Below are 23,554 nucleotides of genomic sequence, written 5' to 3' on the forward strand. Positions count from 1 at the left end.
AATTAGAAATGTAGTGAGCCTCATCTTTGACAGCTGCACTGGTAACTGTTTCATTCTCTGAGCTGCAGAGTCATTCACTCCCAAACTGAACCAATCACCGCTCTGCTTCACTGAGACCCTCTCTCTGCTTCCTGCTTCTGATTGGATGGTAACAGACTCGCCCCTCCCCTCTTGTGTTCAGAAGTCACTATTCACAGACAATTCCATGTTTTCATTCATATCTTTATACATTTCATTCATACATTCAGAGTGTCACACTAATGTGTACATATAAGCACAAATAAGAGACCCACTGGTCTCAGTCTCTTCCTGCTTTGTGTCTTCTGTCGGCTCCCCTTCATCTCTGCTGTATTTATCCCCTTTTCAGCCTCCTCTCTGTTCTTGCTTGTGTTACTCCTAAACCCCTCCCCCATACAGCTTCCCTGCTCTCTTGTCATTGGGTGCTATGTGGGGTGATGATTGTGGTTTCTGTCGGTGATATCCCCCAAGCGTGTACCGGCTTACTCCTCCTGAACTACAGACAGTCATGTTGTGATACTGCATCCATACACCACCTGCGAGATAGACAGATTATTGTCGCCAGATGACTGGGAGCTGGTAACTGGATGGATAAGGTGAACCTTTGATGTACATCAAACCAATCTTTCACAGAGTCATCACCTGAAAGTGACCGGATTACAGATTGCTGAGACGCTGACATAACCGATAACCGAGGATCAACGCACCGCTTTTCCCTGTTGAGGTGAGATGCACCATCCACATGTTTAAGTAACGACGGCACATTATGAGTGGTGGAGTGATACTTAGCTGTCACACATACTGTAATCTGTAGTGTGCATGTTGTAATTATACTGTGTTTTCTATTTATAAGATGTGTCACTCCTGATATCCTCCTTGCTCCTTGTCATTGAAACTAATATTAATAAATCTGTGACTCTGTCAGAGTGTGATCACAGCACCACTCCAACTGCAGCAGCATTGCTGCACAATGAATGGCTGCCTACTACGATGAAACAGTACCACACCCCTATTGGTGGAAAGAGCTTCCAGTGGGGGATGTCAATTGGCTCATTGTGCTGTCTCTCGGGCAGAAGGGCGTGTCCCAGGGATTGTCAAATGGCACAAAAACACACCATGCTGGAAGTGGTGTGTAGTGAGAATGTTTAGGTGTGGTTCATGGATGGAGGGAGGAGATAGACGGGAACATGATACAGCTCTGGTTCTAAAGAAGTTTTTAACTGAAATGTATTAAAGCTACTGCTCTAAAATATGAAATAAAAGAATAACTACATTTAAAATCCAGTGCATTTTAACTTGAACGGTGATGCATAGTTATACAGTCATGGTTATACTCGGTGACTCTAACAAACACGACATAAAGATGGATACAGACAAATTCAGTGAGGTATGGGAAAAAAAACTGAGATAGCAGAAGCCTGAATTTTTTATTCTCTACTGACTGAACTGACAAATGAAGATTCTGAGAATTAATGGTGGTAGCATTCAGGGAATGCACAGATCTGCACAAACCTGGTCATATGATTCCTGGTCAGCCCTGAGGTATTAGAGAGACATGGAGAGAGAGAGGAGAAACAGTGCTCTTTGTTGTGTAGTGTGTTATAACCCTCTATGCTGCCACAACTGTAATGGATTGTGCTGCTGGTGTGGTTGGAGGCTTTTAGATCTGTATGATGGAAAGGCGGTGGCCCAGTGGATGCATTCCTTATAGCTGAAAGAAAAGGTAAAAAGCCTTTTGTTAAATGTGGTGGTGAGTGTATTTTTACTTAAATACACTTACATTTTGGGAAATTTAGTTTTTAGGATAAATGAAATACTTGAGCAAAGGTACTTTTAGCATATATTATTATTAACATCAAAGGATTTGTATATGTGAGTGATGTGTTTTGGGGGTCAGTGATCAAAATGAGGATTTAAAAAGAGGAAGTGCAGCAGATAATCAGAGTGTGTTTACCTCAAAACCATCCACATCTTCACATCCTGGTGTGCCGGTGAACAAATGCTAGCAATGTATGACTTTAGGTGGTCTTATGTATGAAAGAAGTCAAAATAATGCCAATCACTTAATGTAATTTAATCTTAAAGAGCTTAAAAGTCTGTTACCCTCTTTACTATCTGTTCCTCAGAAGTGGATAAGCTGACTGTGGAGCTGACGGATCAGAGTGGACAACTTCAGGAGGGAGGATCTACTCGTCAGTTCCCAGTGGGCAGAAAAGAGCCCTACTCATCATGTACTCCCCTCAGAGTCTCCACCGCTGGGGCATCACTCATAGTGAGAGTATGGAGCGGTTAGCCTACAGCCAAGGTATGATGGAAATTTCTGTTTGGTCTCTCACATTGAAAAACAGTGGCTTACCCACAAATCACTGCTTTAAAACAGGTGAGGTACAAGAGTTTAATAGGATGTTCAGGGATTTAGAAAACCAGCCACTGACAATGGCAAATAAGTTTGATGATGCTTCATTTTTATGCTGTTGTGTTCAGTGAATCTGCTGAATGGCATTTTATTTTTTCAGATTATTTGAAAATAAAATGATTATTAGCTGCAGCCTTTAGTATCAGCTCTAAACCTAATCAAGTTTTCCATTTAGCTGTGCTCTCTGCCAATATTTGTCTTCTTTCTCTATACTGGTGACTGTGTGGGGGTGTTTATGATTTCCACTGTTCTTTTTTAATATGCTTCTGCATTGCTATTTAAGAATTTTCTACTGTAGGTTTAGTATAGAGGGCAGGGGACGCCATGGTAGATGAGTTCAAGGTTGGGGTGGGAAGACATCGGCGATCTGCTCTGACTGCACAAGAGAGGTTACAGAGCTTATTTTCATGGGGAGTAACTAGGATGGACAAGACTAGAAATGAGTACATCAGAGGAACAGCTCAAGTTGAGCAGTTTGGAGGCAAAGAGAGACAAGGTTGAAATGGTTTGAACATTTGCACAGGAGGGATAGTGGATACATTGCGCAAAGGATGCTGAATGTGGAGCTGCCAGGCAGGAGGAAAAGTGGAAGACCATAGAGAAGACTCATGGATTTTGTGAAGGACATGTATGTTGGTTGTTGGTGTGACACAGGAGGATGCTAGGGTGAGATTAAGGCAGGTGGTCCGTTGTGGCGACCCCTAAAGGTAGCAAGAAAGAAGACAGATTTTATTCGGAAGGAGCCTGTTATTTTTCTGTACACGCTCCACCTGCGGGCAGAGCTGCAGTTCCCGTTTCCAGCAGCAGGGGGCGGCAGAGCAGGCTCTAAAATCATTACGTAGTGCTCCCTTTTGTGTGTCTTGTGAGCCGTGTGTGACACCTCCCCTCGGGCGGGTGCAGTGGCACGGCGGAGACGCCAACTATCGGTTAGGTCTGCTGGCTGTAAACAAATCTTTACGCCACCACGATGTATAGAAAATACACGTTTACTGAGCAGCGGTTCTCTGTGCGGTCGGCACCTGCGCTCACCTTCATCATGTAGCGAGAGCGGCGCCAAATATACGTTTTGGAGCTCGGAGACGTAACGACAGGTTTTGATTCTGGTTAGAGCTGTCATTGCTTTGCCCAGTGCCATCACAGGTATTTTTTTAATAGACATATACGCAGCGATTGTCATTATGCTTGCCAGAGGAATTGAGCATCAAAGCTAGCTCGCCGACGGTTAGCAAAACCGTTTGAATCTGGCTGTTTTCGCAGCGGAGAGCACACCTAGCTACAGTCATTTCAGCGCCTGAACATGGCATCGTCAGCAGAGCACGACCTGTCTCTGTCCGAAGCGGACAGCAGCAAGGATAAATCCCAGGTATTTGGGATTTTGAGGCTTCAGGAGGAGAAGGCTGCTGCAGGGGATAAAGCTAACAGCAGCAGCACAGTGAGAGGAGGAGGTGGAGGAGACGGGCGATGGCAGGCTCCTATCTTCGCTTTGGCCAGAAAGGCGTCCGAGACCATTTCAGGAAGCATTCACGTCCTGCCCAAAGTGTCGGAACACAGGACGTCCCTGCCAGGAGACTGGGCCGTCCAAGGTAGAGTTTGATGAGCTTCTCGGGCCGTGAGGGTGTGAAGGACTGCCTGGTTACTGATGACGAGACTGATGACATCCAGTAACTAATTTGGATGTTGGTTACGTTAAAACAGTCGCTAATTAAGTTAATTGATACTTCTAACGGTATGATTTTTGCACAATAGGTCCCCATGCCTTATTGTTATTAGTTGTTCTGGAGCTTTACTGCCTGCAACATCACATGCTGCGTTGGTGCAAATGGAAAATGCCCCTCTGCATCCCCCGGGGTTTGTATCATGCTGCAGAGCTGTTAGCTGCATGTGTTGTCACCCTATTGGTGATCTCACAAAATCAGTAACTGTAGAGCTTTACTGCCTCTGCCCAGCAGCCCGAGTGTCTGTCTCTGTCACCACATCACCTCCCACACTCAGAGCTATAAATAATCTGGCTGGTTTCAGATGTACATCACGGACTTGTGTTTGAATTAAGGATGAAACAGGCAGTTAACAGTTATTTCTGATAAATGCTTGCATTGTTAGCACGAATTTTAAACCCCTGCAACTTCCAGCCTTATGCGACGAGTGAGCTTGTTGCTTTTAATTGCTTTGCATCACCTCTGTGTTTTAGTCTGATGAAGATGTATCTGTGGAAAGATTGTCATGATTTATGGCAACACTCAAGACAATTTAGCTGCTCAAAGGCACAGTATATGCACATTTCTTATTTGGCTCTACTAGAGTAACTTTGCATGGTTAACAGATCAAAGTGGTCCTTATTTGTCTTCTCCAATCTACTGGTGTTGTCCATCAGGTCATCTGTCTGATAGGAGCTATTTTAAACCACTTACACCTCTTTAACCAAGTGATTTTTAAACTGAGGGGCGGACATTATTGGTAGGGCACAAAAACAGCTAAGTTGAATAAATGTTCTGATGCAGGGATAGTAAACACTTTAAACCTTTTTCAAATGTTTGACATGTGTTTTGTTGTTTTCAAATTTGGCTCGTGGCCAGCTTCAGAAACCTGCTGTGGATATTTGCACTCACTGACATCATGCAGAGACAAGTGTTTAGAAAAATATCTGTAATGAAGCATTTGACCGCCTAACTGACCTGTTGTTTTTGTTTGTTTGTTTGTTTTTTGAGAGGGTTTTTATTTCATGTGTAATATGAGCAGCAAATAAAGTCGAGTATAATAGGCTTCCTTAACGTTCATAATGGTACATGTGTTAAGCATTTTAGTATCAACAGCTTTACATGACCTGGTTTGATAAGTCTTTCCCTCTAGGGCCAACCTGTCACTGCAATTAACGGTGCTAGGCAACATATCTGCACGCTTTCACCTGACCCTGCTGTGTCCTGTTCTGCTGTTTGGCTTTACATTAACTGGGTTGTCTAGTTAAAAGCCTTACCTCTCTGGGATGTTGGCTTTTCATGCCTAGGATAATTTCCATAATGGGTGCAGAACTGGGACAAAGATTTGTTAACACATTTCTGATCTGTTCAGGTAGACTATCAGAAAATATTACAAATATGCAACCTGACGTCAAGGTATTTACTCAGTATAGCAAGCTTGTCTCTGATAATTACCAGCTGTATGACATTAACCCCTTCTGACTCAGTTTTTTAGCCCTCTGACAAAAACATCATCAATCTGTCAAGCTTTTAAAGTGAGACATCTTGAAAATGATCATTAAATGAAGCCCCGCAAATCTCTGAGAAACAGGGGCGCCTCCAAGTGGGGGCCAAATTTGCACCCCACCCCCTGGCAAAACTGTCCTGTGTTGGTAATAATGTAATAAGGTTGCAGAAAAACTGGTGCCAATCCCTGGACAGATCACAGGGCCAACATAGAGACAGGCAACAGTTTTCAGTTTTACATGATCTAATACTTATTTGTTTTTCCTGAATAAGTTTGCTCTTTAAGCTAACTCTATTCTGGGAGAGCGACTCTTAAGCTTCTTCCTTTTCAATCATTAACTAATGGTTGGGACTTTCAGTCAGTCAATTAGTCAATCAATCGGTCAATCAAAACAGATTATTATAGATTTCAAAATCTTATTTGGTGTACCTATTTTCTGTGCTATCAATATGGCCACCCTTATGAAAAAAATCTGGTGGCGCTCCTGCTGAGAGATAGTTACCTTTTAATTTCTATCTGCATTCTGTGTGTACAAAAGAAATAATGTGTTATGTAAAGGTAAATAAATCATTCTTAATAGTTATTTCTTGTTGCTGTGCAGTGGCTGTGTTTAAACCTAGATTAAACTCTGCATGGAGTTCTTAAGAGAATGTAATAGACTCCATATAATTTCTTTCTAAATCTGTATTTCTGTACGAGGAAAATGTAAAGCCATGGATATTTTTTAAAAGTGTTTGCCATTTGTTTTCCCGCAGCCCTGCGAGATCCCATGGCTATGGAACGAGCTAACTTACTGAATATGGCCAAGCTGAGTATCAAAGGTCTGATCGAGTCGGCTCTGAGCTTCGGGCGGACCCTGGACTCAGACTACCCCCCTCTCCAGCAGTTCTTTGTGGTCATGGAGCACTGCCTCAAACACGGGCTCAGAGGTAAAGATGTCAGCGTTGTGCTAGTGTACTGCACGATAGATTGTTTGTTATTGTTGTTTACTGAACGTGCAGTGGGAATTACTGTGTTTAATAAATAATATCCACAGTTCTGAAAAAGAGAGTTTGATTCAATTTATAAGTTTTATAGAGAACTGCAGGAGCGATTTCTCGAGGTGTTCTTTATGGCAGTGGGATTGAATAAATCTGAGTGATAATAAGCTCTGGTGCCTCTGTAGTATATGAGCAGGTGTGATGTCTTGTCCATGATGGAGAGCATTTGTTCAGTGGTCTTACGTCTCTCAGTGACTCATAAATCTCCATATTCTGGCCAGTTTTTGTTCCAACTTTGTGATTTAGTTTGTTGCTCCTGCTGGCGTTAATTTTATGTGTAAGCTGGGAATCTGTGATGTCTGATTTTTCCTGCTTTCTTCTTTTTCCAGTGAAGAAGTCCTTTCTGGGTTTTAATAAGTCCCTGTGGGGTCCTCTGGAGTTGGTGGAGAAACTGTGTCCCGAAGCGGCAGAGATCTCAGCGTCCGTACGAGACCTGCCAGGACTTAAGTAAGAAGTACATGTATTTACACACACGTTTGCTCTCATATGGCTTGACCTCTCGTCCACCGTGCAATCATAATCAGAAGTAAAGCTTGATTTATAGTACTACATACACCTCTCCAGAAAAAGCGCTATACATCTCATGACACAGCCGTGAATTATCTGCTTTTCTGTGTAAACATTTTACTGATTAGAGCACAGATAATGCCTCTGTTAAATCAATGTAGTAATAATAATAATAATAATAATGGATTGGATTTATATAGCGCTTTTCAAGGCACCCAAAGCGCTTTACAATTCCACTATTCATTCACTCTCACATTCATACACTGGTGGAGGCAAGCTACAGTTGTAGCCACAGCTGCCCTGGGGCAGACTGACAGAAGCGAGGCTGCCATATCGCGCCAATGTAATAAGGTTTTAACTACATCTAGCTTGCTGTTAATGCTAATGCAGGAGCTAGTGTTTTTCCAGTGAAGACACAGGTTGTTATCTCATTTTACAGGCTTCATTCTTTTCTATATTTCAGCAAAACAGGGTAGTAGCTCTCTTAGCTCAAATTTCATGATCAGCTCCACTTGTGACACAAACACAGAGAGCAGTGCACAGGTGTAAAAGCAAACAAGGGATTTAGTGTGAGACTGCAAATCAACGCTGAAATGAGAATGTGACGTGAGCCAGCTCAGGGAAGTACCTGGGTGTTTACTTTCACTTCACCTTTGATCGTTCTGCCGCTTCATTTCTTCCTATTTCCCTATTCTTCTTTCATATCGACACAATTTCTGAACATGTGACACGTGGAACTGTCTTTGGCAGAAACTTCTGAAAATTCAGAAAAATAATGTTAGCGATAGAGCAGGACCAACCTTTATGTAGTTTGGAAGTGATGTGTTTAGCAACAACAAAAAGTGTCGTGTCCTGCATTCATACTGAAGGTGTGTCCTTCAGTGGATCTAGCGAGGAGGATTACGCTAAACCTCGTTCATGGACAGTTTCCACGCCACGCTTTAAGTTCTCGAGTTTGATCTGGTCCTAAATGAGGAACAGTTGTGTTGTTTCACACAGAGAACAGAGTCTGTTTCCTTTGCTGGGACTGAGTAAGAGCAACAGACGTGCAAAAAAGCAGGATTTTAGCAACGCTGAGTGCCGACGCAAAGGTTTGATACAAGGAAGCTCAAACAGTGTCTGTGCCCACAAAGAAAGCAAAGTTTTGGATGTTCGGATTGAGAGAGAACACCAATACACTGAAAATAGAAAAAGCTTGTATTCAGTATTTAGAAAATGTTTCGAAATCTCTGTCAAACTTTAAGAGAAAATACTGAATGCTGCACTTTCTTGTTCCCATCTCATAGATGATGAACAGTAACAAGAGTCAGGGTTAAATAGAATCTAACTACAGCAGACTTGAGTAGACAGACCCTCAGAAACACCTTGAAATCCAACCTTATCACTGGTGTTTGTTTCCAGGACTCCATTAGGCAGAGCCAGAGCATGGCTGCGCCTGGCTCTCATGCAGAAACGGCTGGCCGACTACCTGCGACTTCTCATCACCAGAAAAGACTTGCTCAGGTACACCAGAGAGAATGTGTATATGTGAATATTATTATATATTTATAATGAAACATTGCCGATTGACTGTTCAGGCCGTTGAGGGTAACAGATGATGTCATCTCTTGCTTCCTCAGTGATTTCTATGAGAATTCGGCTCTTATGTTGGAGGAGGAGGGAGCAGTGATCGTGGGCCTGCTGGTGGGCCTTAACGTCATCGATGCTAACCTGTGTGTGAAAGGCGAGGACCTGGACTCTCAGGTATGCCACTGACGGGGAGAAATATTTTGATATTAGAAAAAGTCTGACATTGCTGTGTAGCCAGTTTTATTTAATTTCCTGCTTACACCATACCAAGCACCAGAGGGTGGTGTTTTGTGTCAGTGGAGCAAAGAATGTTACTCATTTGTCCTGTACTACGTGACCTTTGAGCATAAGCAGTTTATCTTTTGTTGTGTGGTTTCAGGAAGTGTGATTGCCAGTTTAAGTTATTTTATCTCTGCATCTCTGACTCCCTTTGTAAAAACAGTCTGTGTTCTCTCTTAATATTTATTTTCAGTATTAATCAATTGGAAACTGCCTTTTTTAAATTCTCCTTCTTCTTTCTTTTAATCGTGATTTTGATTAAAGGCGCAATAAACAAAATTCAGAGCCACTGGAGTTCATGTTGCAGCCTCAGAGGCCTAAATATAAAGATGTAGACACAACACCCAAAGCCCTGCATGTTTCATTAGGTAGCAGAAATCTTGTGTTGGCTAGAGGTGACGAAAACCAATCCTGCCTCAACCGTTAGCCCAGGACAGCAGATTACACAAACCTGAATACATCTACAGCTGCATCTAGTGTGTCTAAAAGTGTGTGTAAGACTCTCATTTGATCTGTGTTTCACCGTAGAAGCCAAGCACCTGTAGAGAGCTTGACTGGGCAGAAATGAAATGAGAGCAGTACTATGTTTCAATTTTTGAGGTCATTTAACAGATAACATCCTCTCCTTTGACAGGATGAAACCAAAGGATGGGGACTTGGTTTACTTTAACTTTCCTTTAAGTTCTTATCAGCTCTTCTCCAACTCACCATTTTAATAGTGCTATAGCAAGCCGGTGGCTTTTATGCATGCATGCGGTTAATTGATACATTTTTGTAGTTACAAATTGCATATATTGTGTTTGTTTTGTGACTTTTGAATAAGTCAACATGTGCTTGTAGGCATCTAATTTCTGTAAATGGTCTGGATTTCTTCAAATTCCTTCAAATTGATGTTTGTGCAGTCGTTGTGAAAAGCAACATGCCTGCCTCTGAGTGATACTAGCGCCTTCGTTTTATTCATTTAAGGTCGGGGTGATCGACTTCTCCATGTATTTGAAGAATGACATAGATGATTACAGGAGTGAAGAGAGGTACAGTTTTTTTTTCTTCTTCTCTCTCCTCGGTTTGATGCAGCTGGTTTCTTTCCCCAAATGTGATGCAGCTCTCTTTCTCTTGTGTCTGTTTCTATGACAACAGGAATAGCCAGATAGCATCCATCTTGGATCAGAAGAATTATGTAGAGGAACTGAACCGACAGCTCAAGTAAGACATTTGTACTGGAAACAGACCTGTGTGCTGGAGGACCTGCAGATTGTGCTGTTAATAACTGACAGGAAGTTGCAGGAAGTTTTTGTATTTTTACCACAACACTTCCCAGAATAAAAGTATTCCAGAGTTTGAGATTAAACCCGTCTGGGTGGTTTAGAAATCCAACTTTTGTCTTCTCACAGACTTGATAGTAATGAACGGAGACTAATCTGAGTCTTTCGTTAATGCTAACAATTTTAAATAAACCCTACTTGTGTGGCGGCTGTGATTATATTACAGCTACTGCAGTCCTGGTTTCATATACGAAATATTAAATGTTTGCACATTAATTTAATGAAACTCATATAGAGGTCAGAGGCCCACCATAATGTTGTTTCTTCATGCAGCTCCACAGTTCACGGGCTTCAGGGCAGAGTCGACTCTCTAGAGAAGTCCAACTCTAAACTCATTGAGGAGGTGAGAACCAATAATCACCCACCTGTCACCTGTGTGGAGAAGCATTTGTCTGTTACACATTAAAGTCATAGAGTATATTTGGAGTATAATAGTGTCTGTGTCACCAAGTTACACGGTTGCACATGCAGCTCTCTAGTGACACCACTTGGTTAGAGGTTTGAGGTATGTCTAACCTTTAAGCTGTAATCCTCCAGCCAAATTTGGAGTTTCTTATCAGGGTTTTTCTTTTTCAAACTGCGCTTTTGAAGGGTGACTACTCCTTTAAGTCATGTACAGTAAAGCCAACAAATCTGTGTTTAAGCTTATTTAAGAGAAATCTACGAATTTGCCTTTTTTGGGACCATTTGCTAAGCAAAATGTCCAATGTGTGTGGGTAGAAGAAACCTAAATTTGCAAAACAAGTGAAGACAGTCTTTTACTTGTGATATCCATTTATACCATACTAGATTTTAATGTTTTAGGTTTTAAACATGTTTCCTAATACATGTGGATATGTTTGTGTGTGCAGTTAGCCATAGCCAAGAACAACATCATCAAACTGCAGGAAGAAAACCAGCAGCTGAGGAGTGAAAACACCCTCATTCTGTTGAAGACGCAGCAACATTTAGAGGTACACTGTGTCACAAAATGAACGTTTCTGAATGTTATTTTTTCAACTAAAAGTGAAACGGAAATTAGGTCTTACAATCCATCCATATAAAGTTTCCCTATTGGTGTTTTTTTTTTTATTTATTTATTTTTTAATTTTTTTATTTATTTTAATTTTTTAATTTAGTTAACTCAAGGTGACGTGTCAGTGGAGAGAGACACGTACAAACAGTCTCGTCAGGGTTTGGATGAGATGTACAACGAGGTGCGAAGACAGCTAAAAGAGGAGTGTCAGCTCAGACAGGTCAGACAGTGGCCGTGCGTGTGTGTGCGCGTGTGTGTGTGTGTGTGTGTGTGTGTGTGTGTGTGTAGAATGTGTGTGTGTGTGCGTGCGTGTGTGTGTGTGTGTGTGTGTGTGTGTGTGTGTGTAGAATGTGTGTGTGTAGAATGTGTGTGTGTGTGTAGAATGTGTTCATGACGTCATTATAAACAAACATTACATTTATGCATTTTGCCATTTTCAGGATGTGGAGAATGAGCTGGTGGTCCAGGTGTCGATGAAGCAGGAAATGGAGCTCGCCATGAAACTTCTGGAGAAAGATATTCACGAAAAACAGGTAAGAACAAATATTTTGTTTTTCAGAACAGATTCTTACTTACTGATACTGAAGCAGCGGCATTAATTCATCTTTGTGAGGAGATGCAAACATAATTAAAATTCCAACTGCAATGGATAGAAAATGTCAGCCATCATTACCTGTTCAAAAAAGGTTGATGGGATATTGTCATCACCCTGCCGGGTGGGTGGGCAACATGGATTCCCAAGTTTCTGAATGGGATGAGTTTTCTGAAAGTCTTGTGAACGTGATAAGGAGGTGACCTAGGATTTTCAAATTGATACCGTAGGTGTATTGACTAGGAGGCTGAGGGGTAGCACTGGTGAATGCCAGTATTTTTTTTTTTTTTTAACTTTTGTTGGTAAAACAAATAACCCAATCTGTGATTAGGATCAATTTATAACCCTCACACTCCTGATTTTAATGTTCAGTCACTGCTAACCAGCTCGCTGCTTCCAGTCTAATGTGTTCCCTACCAGGTGACTCACTGGTCAGTCTGATGTTATGCAGATTCTTTATATCATTCAGTTGCTTCTCTACAGAGAATCTTGTCCTGCAGTCAACCCAAACTTAACTTCACTATCTTGGATTGCAGCCAGTAATAATTATCTGCTTTCTTTGATAAGAAGAGTAGAAGAACTTGTTGGTTGCAGAGCATTTAGAGCCGTCTGAAGTCTCACAGGGAATGTTTAATATGAGCGTCCAGTTTTCTGTAACTGCTATAGTAAGTCAAAAAAACAAAAAACATGCATGTGTGCGTAAAGAAGACAGCCAATACTGGACCAGAACACAGCTAAGTCTCTGATTTCATTAATAGGACACACTGATTGGACTGAGACAGCAGCTGGATGAGGTCAAAGCCATCAATGTAGAAATGTACCAGAAGATGCAGGTACAAGCACACACTCATCGTCATATAATGTTTAAGATCCAGAAATAACAGAACTATAGTAATCCTTACTACTTCCCTTTTTCTTTTTTTTTAAGTCGTCTGACGAGGAAATGAAGAAGAAGAATGATGTGATCAGTCGTCTGGAGGAGAAGACCAATCAGATCACTGCCACCATGAAGCAGCTGGAGCAAAGGTGAGACACACAGCCTCTGGATGCAAAGCACTTTGTCCCCTTTGTTTCACGTCCAGGTGTTTACACCATGTTCTCTGCTGCTCTGTTCAGACTTCTGAACCTTTAAGTTAAGCTGATAATACTTTATGCCTCTTTAGAAAAGTAAGTTTGATATTTCTGAGAATTTTTTTTGATGATGTTGTTATGTTTCAGTGTAAATAACTCTAAACAGAAAAGAATTGGGACTATGATTATTAATCAATATGTTCTATAGGGCAGATTGGTTGATGGTAGCCCATAGAAGTAATAAAAGTCACATAAAACATAACAAACAAGTAGAAATGCACCTTTCTCTTCTCCCTAAACATTTAATTGTTTTTGATTTGTGCAGTGGTTACAAAAAAAAAAGACAAAAACTTTGATTTTTTTTTTCTTCTTCAGAGGGGAGCAGAGCCACTAGGCAGATGCCTAGCATCAAGACAATAGTTCAATATGTTATTACTAGTTTCCTTGTGGAAACCCTGCAATCCCATATTTATCATATCTGACACACTGCAGTAAATCTCATGCATGTTCAGCTCTGTTGCTATTGGCCCATGTCTTTCAGTCCTTCAGTGTGTACCTGCTCCATGTTTGTGGTTTTATCTGCGAGTTCATTGATGCTTTATGATCCCCCCTCCCCTACCCAAGCCCATTGTCTTCCAGTCAACACACTCCACCTCTCCCATCTCCTCTCCCATTGGTTTAAATCTGTTCCATCCTATTTGCGATTGGTTGTGAATGTTTTCTTTTGGCTATCCTAAAGATGTTTGTAGGCCGGTGCTATAGGACACATTAGTGGGAGTTTTGTGGTGTAGCTAAAACGTTTTAATAAAGTAAATCTAATCTTATGAAGAATAACTTTATTACATCTAATGGAAAATCGCCCCCTGAGAATCGGACATGTAGTTGTTGTGAGCGTAAAGCTTTGTGTCCAGGCTCAAATCTTCCATGTTGATAGTGCAGTGTTGTGCAGATGTAGCTGGGAAATTCCAGATTTATCTGCCGCAGTCATAATCATCTATATTCTGCATTTCCTTGCCCTCTTTTTCCAACTTCTTTTCATTACTCAAGCTTACTCAGATGAATATTACAATGCCTTACGTTTACACTTCCTGTTGTGCTTGTGATGTTAAGTCGCAAAAAGTGTTAAGTATAACCCGGGCCACTGATGTATTGACATCCTTTCTTCCTTCCCTCCTTTCTTTCCTCTTTTTTCCCTCCCTTCTGTTTCTCTTTTATAACTTCCATCCATTCATTTTGCTCCCTCGAAACCTCCATGTTTAATGTTGTTTTTTTTTTTTCGTTTCCCGATTTTTATCCCTGCTCCTCTGTGCAGTGATAAGGATCTGCTCAGTCAGACCAGAACGCTTGCTATGTCATTTGTCAAGTGTGCCAGCACAGACACAGAGCACCAGTATAAGCTAGTCAAGGACATCTCCTTCTGAGGATATGAGCGCATGACTAAACGGACTTTACTTAGAAGAACATTCCTGTTTTTTTGCACATAATATTCAGATGGTTTTAGGGCCTGAGAGCTGCCACAGATTCAGGTGAAACTGGGACTGCATGTTTGATTTATTTACTTCATCAGCAAAGTGCTGGGATTCAAAGAGATTATTGCCGTGTCTCGTGATCTTTGGTTAAAATGCATCCAAACAACTTTAAGAGGTTTGTTGGTCAACAGTGACTGGATACAAAAAATGGATGTAGTTACTGTGAGCTGAGCGCTTTGATTGTTGCCACCTTGGTGTTTTGAAACATGACAAACGAGGGGAGGATCTGAGTAAGAAATGGAGGGATGTTACACGCAAGTTATGTAGGCCCACCCTAAAAGACTCCTAGTATGGATCATAATGTACAAACTGAACATCGTGCTGCATTTAGGACGACTTTAAACTAATGACTGAGAGGTTTATTCACATCTCTGACTCGTTTTTGCAATTCTGTCAGAGTATTTGACTCCATTAACTGTAATTTACTTAATTTCTTATCCATGTTTCTGTAGGCATTTATGGGCTCAATGCCACCCTCTCTCAGAGGTAGCTGTGTTGAAAGTAGGGATGCTCCTAGTGGTTAACTTACCGTACTAGTTGTTAAATGAGAGGAAAAATTAGACTAGTTGACTACTCTAAAAGACAGAAAACATCCAAAAATTTACCACGTGTATGTATGATAAGCTTAAACTTTATCATACATTAGAATTTTTGTATTTTAGCTATATGAAACCATTAATCACATTAATTGTGTTAATGGTAAATAGACTGCTTCTTATATAGTGCTTTTCTACTCTGAGCACTAAAAGCGCTTTACAAGCATCATTCACACCCATTCATCTAAGCACTTATTTCTATGGTTAAACGCTTTCTATCATATCTATTCATACCCCGATGAATACCGATGCATTGAAGAGCAACTTCGGGTTATTATCTTGCCCAACGATATTTGGCTTACAGACTGAACCTGCCATACCTCCTGAGCTACAGACACCCCTAATCAAATCATGTTTTAAATGCCGCCGTGTATAACATTGCAAACATGTACAGTCTGCAGACTTTGGATAACCGAAGTAGCGGCCTTGGTTTCTTCCACAACCCGGTGCAGAATGTGGTTACACGTCACTTGAGTTGCTTGGTTATATTTCAGTTCATTTTGACAGACGTTCGTCTATGATTGTTATTTTTTTAAACAGAGTACTGCAGAATACTTTCCCGCCTCGCTTTTTTTTAAACTTCTATTAAAAGAGAAAGGAGGAGGTGCCTGCGATTGTTGGGTTGCAGCCCCAGGTTGTGGACGGTGGTGTTGTAACCTCTTTGAACTAGTAATCTCCTCGTGTATTAATAAAATACGGATAATATGTTTAATCGGCTAGTATTTCTGACATTAAATATCTAATCAACTAGTTCTGCACAGCTGTAGTGTGTAGAGTGTGCTGGGGAGGCTGGTTACTGAACACAGCGCTAAGTACAACTAGTGTTTATTAATATCCTTGTGGCCACCTTATTGAATATATGAGCACTGTAAATTAATGAAAGGTTTGATAAGATTTACAAATGAGTTGCTGTACTTTTGAAGAACTACGACATCTAAAACATCTGTGTGGTATCTTAATGCACTTCCTTGGCTACATGGCGGCTGTGCTGCTCACTGTTCTTTTGTAGTGTGTTCGAGCTACCTGTAACTTACATATACAATGCATTTTCTGTTCTTTCCACATTGCATTTGTTATATTTGGCAGTGCTGAAATGTTGCCAGTTTTTTTAAGATATGCCTGAGATAATAGACATTAGCGGTAAAAGATGAGCGTTATTTGAAGCTGCTTGTTATGATGAAGTAAATGAAGCATGGTTACAAAACCAGACAGGTTGCCCCCTGCTGGACATTGGAAAGTATGCAGGTTTGCACTGACTTCAGTTTTCAGATCCAGAAACCAGGTCCATCTTTTATATACAGTCTATGGTTAGTGCTAAGTGAGGGAAAGTTTACTCTGTCATGACAGTTTAACTGATCCAATATTGAGACAGTTAATACTTTAATAGAAACTGAAAAAACGTTTTCAATTAATCATGCACTACTATTCATGAACATGCACAGGCGTGCACACTCATACATACAAGTGCTACATATTCTTCCTGTCTCCAGTAGTCAGTTTATGTGCAGTAACACAGATAGTGAGATAGCTGGCTGTTTGGATGTAAGCATAAAGGTATTTATCGATCACATTGAGTTAGAGGGGCATGCGCTCGGCTTTTGTGTCACAGCTACTGAGAGGTTTTACCTGCTAACGCTGAGTCGAGTCCCTTTAACGTTTAGTCAAGATGAAAAATAAAGGTGGAAGGTGCTAGTACTTAATCATTAAAGACCTTCCCGCCACTATAGAAAAACAAAATGCAGACACACCTGTTAGGAAAATAGTTAAAGGCATTAACACTGTCTTGGCTGAGTTGTTTGAGTAACCGTTTCTGTTCTTTGCTGTGTGTTCCTCCACCAGGAAGAGCGTTTTTATTTTCTTCCCAGGCAGCCGAAACTGTTAATGCTCACAAGTAAGCGCTGGAACAGGAAAACCATCACAAATCTAAACAAAATGTTTCTGCTGCTGTCTACATTTCACCATAATCAGGCACTGAGGTCCCCCTGCAGATGTCTAGTCAGAAATTTCTGCTGCTTTTAGTTTGCTGCCGGTTTTCTCTGCATGGCGAACCTTACCCCTGGTTAGTAAGCATTAAATGGAGATTTCAGACACAAAACTTTGCTCCATTTCTCTTGATACACGACACTGTAAAGGTACAAATTGTAAGGATTGATGAGATTGTCAGCAGAAAGTAGTTTACATTCATTGTTGGGGCACTATATAGAGCCTAGATCACATGCTCAGAATTTGGACACTCAAGTAATATAGTGGAAAGTAAATATGTGCACTATGTCTTTTAAAAAAATACATAAATTTGCACACAGCTCATCTCGTTGTCAGGTTGAGATTTTTAGATACTACTCTGTGGGACCAGCAGCTTTAGATCAGTCAGTGTGTTTTGTCTCTGCAGAACAGACAGCTGATCCAAATGAAAAGACCTGTAGTTACACAGCTGTAAACCTCTGGAGTTCCTGTCAAGGGAACTGCGTTATTGTGTTTGTCTTGGCATATTTATTGACTTTTGTGATATATCAGGAAGTAATTCTACTCTTAACTCCATGTTCCTAATACTTCTAATCTGAAGAAAAAGAAACAGTCAGTACAGCTGTTTAAAATTCACAACTACTGTCTTTTATCACCGTGATCAATAAAGGTAGATGTTTTGAAAATGCCGGGTATGTTTTGAGTTTTTTGTGAAACCTTTAGCATGCCGTGTTTAGAAACATTTTTTTTATGTGAACAGTCAACAGTCGGTGTATGCCAGAGTGTGGCGGAGCAAATAAAAGAAGAGGACTACAGTAGCTTTGCATGAGTTGTGATTTAAAATAATCTGTCTGAAACAAGCAACGGTAAAGAGACTCAGTGTGAGAGGAGCTGTCCTTTACTCTCCTTGTCCAATTAGTTTCTCCTAGGTGATTTCCACGCTTTGTTTGATTATGCATCTTTGTTTTGCCGTCTTTACACTTTTTGTGTTCCTTATTGTTCTTTTTAAACACCCACAGGTAAATTCTCAGTCACGCGTCCTTTTGTTGCTCACAGTTTTACTTCCTGGCAGTTCAAACTGCAACACCTTCCTTCATCCCAGCCTCAGCCTTGCCTCCTTTACTTTACTGTCCATCCTCCTGCCCATCTCCCTATGTTGTTTTCTCCCTCTACACCCCAACTTCCTCTTCCCTGCCCTCCCAGTTTTTTCTCTCCATGGTCCTGAGTTTGTTCCTGGTTATAATGGTGCAGATTACAGGAGGCAGAGCGGCACCGCACCTCGGCCGAGGAGGGCACCAGACGCTTCAAGCTGGATTTTGCAAACAAAGCCGACAGCCTCCAGCGGCAGATCGAACACAGAGAAAAGCAACTGTAAGCAAACCGCCTACATGGATTGGTTAAGACACACCCACCCACACTGCTTTAACTAAATTTTACATAAATACTTGATACATTGATTTTTTTTTTTTCCATGTATGTTTGAATCCGTGAATGCTATAATATAATCTATTACTTTGTCACCTTCACCTTCTTATTGATATAAACATGTGGATGTGCTGTACCTGTAGTCAGCAGCTGGAGACGGACCTAAAGATAGAGAGGGAGTGGAGGCAGACGTTACAAAATGACCTGCACAGGGAGAGGGACTCAGTAGCTCAGCTCAGCACAGAGGCGCTGCAGATAAACGGTCTAAAAAAGGTGAGATGGGGGAAAATAAATAGTGGACAGGATGCTATGTTTTTTTTAAACTGCGTGTTTGGGCTTATGACGGTACATATTTCCGTCTACTTGATATATGTTGATCCTTTTCTTTTCTTGCTTCCCTTTGATTGATTTTTCCAGGAGTTTCATCGTCTCCAGGATGAAAATGTTCAGCTGAAGACCATTTGTGAGGACCAGGAAAAAGCTCTGGAGGAGCTTGGCTCCAAACTCAGCGAGTATGCAAACTTTATTTTGAAAAGCTCTCTTTTCGCCATAACAAAGTTGCTTAGCAGTTTAGAGGGAGGTGAGGCAATGTCTCATAAGTCTTGGCCTTTCCACATTTTTCTCATGCAGCGTATTAAAACTTGATTATGAATCAGATATACAGTACATTATGTGGTATAGGAACAATTCTAGATGAGCCTTTTTATGAGTAAATCCTAGCATGAGAACTATAAAGACTGTCATACTGACCAACCAGTGGCTGCTAGGAAGTACATGACACAGACACATGTGCCAAAATCAGGTGTTAACAGCATGAGTGAGCTACCAATGTGTAGCAAGTGTAAACAAATTAAATTGGTGGGCGGTTCTTCAGTTTTGAATGGCTCCTTAACTGCATAAAAGGTATTGATCGATGTTGTCATGATGAACTGTTGGACAGCTGATTCCTCCCTTTCTCCTTCTGGGTAACACTGAAATGACGTCTTTTTTTTGGCTTCCTGACTGGCAGAACTAACACAAATTTTTGACTTATTAAGTTGAAATCTTTTTAGTTCTTTTCTTGAAAATTTTGAGCTTTTGACTCAAACATTTTTTGAGTTATTCCGTCAAATTTTTTGAGATACCCTACTGAACATTTTAAGTTATGGATGGAAACCTTTTTCTTTTTTCAGTGGCAAAAATGAGCATCCTTAGTTTCCAGTTTGCTTTTCACTGCCACACAACAAAGGCATTTAGACATCTGTGACTAAGGCTTAAATCTAAATTATAAGCTGTCATCTGTTTAATGTAAAAAAGAAGAAGACATTCGCATCACATGTAGATCACTGGGAAAATTGTGTTTAGTGAGAATAAGTTAATTTTAACGTAGTTTGATACTTTTATTTAAGGTTTTTGGCACCAGACTAAGAAGTTTTAATGAGTCAGAAAAACTGTAACAACAGCAATATCATTATCATTACAGCTAAAATCTTCTTTATCTCTGCGTGTGCTACAAAATGAAATTCATGCCCTTCGATTGGTAACTGTCCATTTTGTCTAAATCAGATCCAAACTGAAGATTGAGGACATCAAAGAAGCCAACAAAGCTCTTCAGGTAATTCAGACAGTTTAATAAAAAAAAAAAAAAAAGGATCAGAAGAAGCTGCAAAATCCCAGAATAAGTGTAGTTAGCAAAGCTGACTTTGGTTTGTGTGCTATTTAAGAACACAGGTTTGTTGTTTGTTTCAGGGGGGTCAGGTTTGGTTGAAGGACAAAGAAGCCACTCACTGCAAGCTCTGTGAGAAGGAGTTCTCCATCTCAAGAAGAAAGGTCTGTCTTAAGTTGACTTCAGATAGTTATATTTGAACCGGGGTCGTATTCTGCACTGAATGATTTTGGATGGTTTGTGATTTTACACCCATTTTATCTAAAAGATCTTCAGGATCTTTTAGATAGGTTTAAACCTCAGAGACCCCAAGAAATACTTAAAAGAATCGTTGATCTTAATGGATGTAAAATTAATCCAGAAGCATTTAAGTTGGTTTTACTCTCTGTCTCTTTCTACAGCACCACTGTAGGAACTGTGGGGAGATTTTCTGTAACAGCTGCTCTGACAACGAGCTTCCTCTGCCAGCGTCTCCCAAACCAGTGCGAGTCTGTGACACCTGCCACGCCCTCCTCCTGCAGCGATGCTCCTCCAATCCAACATGAAAGAGTGCTGCGCCGCTGCCGTGACGGCCTCGAACCAGTCACACTCATGAGTACCACCTCTTCAGTGTTGTATAGGATCCATATGCCAACTTATATCTACAGTGTTTGCTGCTAAGGGGTGGAGCACATGCATTTTATGATCCTTACACTTGATTTGTCATTTGTTTAAAGGAAGGAAAAAAGAAAGAAAAGAGCGACATGTGCATCTGTCTAACTTGTCGATGTAGCTGCTTGACTCTGAATGCAGAACATCTGCAGAGAGTCTAAAATATCTTCCCTTGTAGTCAGACAGAGAAGAGTCTGCTGTAATATTAATAGTTACGACTGTCAGCCCCAAGTGTATATATATATTAAGTCTCAATGAAAATAACGAAGAAACCATATTTAGTTTATGGTGCACAATCCAATGACCAGGTAACCATTTGTCGTAACTGCTACTCCAAATAATGGTCACTAAAGTAAAAGCTCAAACTCTAAGACTTCATGTTAAAGTTCAGGGGGTGAGTGCTTGGTTATGAAAGCAGAAACGGCTCTGCAGAGGTGGAAGTGAAACTGCACTATGATGAACACTCCTTGTAGCTAAAAGCAGACAGTTCTATGAACCAAACCTCTAATGCATCTGTTAGTCCTCAAAGTCTCCACAATAACTTTATAGTCAAACAGGCGAGATTTTAAAGTTTGCACATGCAGCATGGTGGCCTTGCTACGGCTGTCGGCTCGGACTCCTTTGCACCTTCTTTTAAGATGGATTTAAAAGAACTCAATTAAGAGTTAAAATGCCTCAGACAGCGTTTAAGGAAGAAAAGAGTTGTGCCACAAAACAACAACAAAAAAAATCACTTTCTGTCACCGTTGTAGCAGCAGGTGGTTGACAGACAAATCACCACAGAACGAAGATGGTCATGGCCTCATAAAATAGGCTAAAGGCCTCTTTTTATCTGAAGTACTGGAGTTATTTATTAAACCTGACTTTGACATAGAAGTAATGTTATGTCCTGACATGACATGTTGCACTTTGGGACCTTAGACTGTATATAAAAGATGGACTCACTGGTTAGCGAAGCCCTTATGTGAGCTGAGTGTTTCTCGTTTCTCATCTTGATGTTTGGGGGATGCCCCGTTTATACACACTGATTCTACAGGTTGGACTGAACAGGACTATGCGCAGAAGGGAAGGGATTAACCAGGTTTTTAAGTCACAAAGTAGGTCTACCTAAAAGGCATAAACTGCTTTTTTTGTTGTTTTTTTACTGTAATGGGGACAATAATATACAAATAAAAGATCATGTTGTATTTAGTGAAATGTAACACTAGAGATTAAGACCACAATCTCATGAGGAACGTGTTTAACTTCATAGATGAGGGTGCTCAAAGGAAGAAATTCCAATAGATTTGTATAGTCTGACTTCTTTCTGAAAGCTCGCTGCTGGCCATTACAACACGAGAGCCAGAAATGATCTCCATCTTTAATATACAGTCTATGTTGCTCAGCTTCAGTCACCGGGATCTCGTATTTCAGATGCTTTGGGTTCTTGGAAGATGCACAAGCAAAATTAGTTATGAACTCGTCATCCTGTATGCATTTAATGTTGAGACTCCTTTGCATAACCACTGGGAAAAATCTTAGGACTACATTTTTATAAATCCAGGAACATTTTTATAAATGGGATTTGTATGCAGTCACACTTCAGGCTAAATCTGCAGACTATTTACTGCTCCAGGCAGCTTGAGCTCTGCTGACACTAGTTTCCCGTGAGGATATGAAAAGCACTTGAACTTTTTTTTTTGTGGTATTTGTGCCATATGTGCCTGTGTAAATGCAGTGATTACCTTCTTTTCACGTTGCCAAAATGAGTCCTATATTTCTACACTGAGGATCTAAAACGAGAGCCCAGAATATTTCAGAGTAGCAACACTAGCCAAGGGGGGAAAAAAACATTAAAGGTACGTTTCACTGTTTTTGTGACACTAATGCAGTGGGTGCTGCTTTAAGGAGCAAGAGGAGGGGTCGATGCAGTCAGCTCTAGTTTGAGCTCAGTCGTTCTCAGTGTGGCTGGTTCATTTGTTTTTTTGGAAATTAGAGAAACTCACGACTAAAGTTAGTGGTTGTAAACGTGAGTGTTACCTACTTACAAAATATGTTTGAACACTTGCCAATCATACTGGGTGAAGTATAGATTTGAGTTTGTTTTATACACATTAATTTGTACTTTTATAAGCCTGAAAATTTTGAATTTTCCCCCGTTTACTTGAAGTTTGTTGCAATCAGATGTTAAAGAATCACTTTTGGGTTTTTTTTACTGCTGCTCCATTCGTGAGGGGAAGTTTAACCATTTTAAAATAGTGCATTTGTGTTGCCAAACTAAGAGTTTTGAATGGAAGTTTGAAATATGAGTTCCAGTGCAGATTCTGGTTTTGTGCTTGCAAAGTTTACAAATTGATTTTTTTCTTCATTAAAGTACTGGATGTTGTAATTCCAGTGAAGAGACAATAGACCGGGGATGATTTCAATAAGTGATAAAATTGTTTCCGATATAGTCTAAACATGTCATGAAGATCTATTTGCAGATATTTCCGAGCTGAACCCAGACTAGTCTTGTTTTTTGTCTTAAATGTCCCAGATTAATGTGGGACTTGTACAGTTGATACATAATATTGTATATAAATATTGATTACCACCGTTGCCCTTTAGCTTACTTTGCAGTTTAAAATTAACTCTGTTGCCAACAGTCTGTTGTCTTGACTGTTTCGCAGTTTCTGATTAAACACTCACAGAATGGGTTCCTGCTTCCTGTCATTTTTTCCTAGCCGATTCAAGTCCT

General features: G+C 40.6%; 1 protein-coding gene across 4 annotated transcripts; it reads left to right on the forward strand.

Moving 5' to 3' along the window:
- The first annotated feature begins 482 nt into the window (after positions 1-482).
- Positions 483-23,513, forward strand: rufy2 (RUN and FYVE domain containing 2). Of its 4 annotated transcripts, none has more exons than XM_024802099.2 (20): positions 483-742; positions 2,145-2,323; positions 6,391-6,564; positions 7,005-7,122; positions 8,584-8,685; positions 8,802-8,925; positions 9,997-10,061; positions 10,168-10,233; positions 10,626-10,695; positions 11,204-11,305; positions 11,471-11,587; positions 11,808-11,900; positions 12,718-12,792; positions 12,888-12,985; positions 18,369-18,488; positions 18,686-18,815; positions 18,960-19,054; positions 20,088-20,136; positions 20,271-20,351; positions 20,589-23,513. In XM_024802099.2, exons 2-20 carry the CDS (start codon positions 2,248-2,250, stop codon positions 20,730-20,732), a joined length of 1,899 nt encoding a protein of 632 aa, XP_024657867.1. In that variant the 5' UTR covers positions 483-742; positions 2,145-2,247; the 3' UTR covers positions 20,733-23,513. The 4 variants fall into 4 exon arrangements, with proteins under 4 accessions (XP_024657867.1, XP_024657869.1, XP_024657864.1 ...); XM_024802101.2 differs by lacking the exon at positions 483-742 and adding an exon at positions 1,637-1,741; XM_024802096.2 differs by lacking the exons at positions 483-742; positions 2,145-2,323 and adding an exon at positions 3,265-4,017.
- Positions 23,514-23,554: the final 41 nt, after the last annotated feature.

This window comes from Maylandia zebra, linkage group LG1, assembly GCF_041146795.1.
Source record: "Maylandia zebra isolate NMK-2024a linkage group LG1, Mzebra_GT3a, whole genome shotgun sequence".
In the NCBI taxonomy this organism is placed as follows: domain Eukaryota; kingdom Metazoa; phylum Chordata; class Actinopteri; order Cichliformes; family Cichlidae; genus Maylandia; species Maylandia zebra.

What these genes read in the sequence shown, in the direction of transcription:
- rufy2 (XM_024802096.2), top strand. Translation starts at nt 3,732, where the DNA reads ATGGCATCGTCAGCAGAGCACGACCTGTCTCTGTCCGAAGCGGACAGC. An exon ending in CGAGACCTGCCAGGACTTAA is followed by an intron (nt 7,123 to 8,583) that starts GTAAGAAGTACA and finishes GTTTGTTTCCAG; the next exon opens with GACTCCATTAGGCAGAGCCA. An exon ending in GATTACAGGAGTGAAGAGAG is followed by an intron (nt 10,062 to 10,167) that starts GTACAGTTTTTT and finishes CTATGACAACAG; the next exon opens with GAATAGCCAGATAGCATCCA.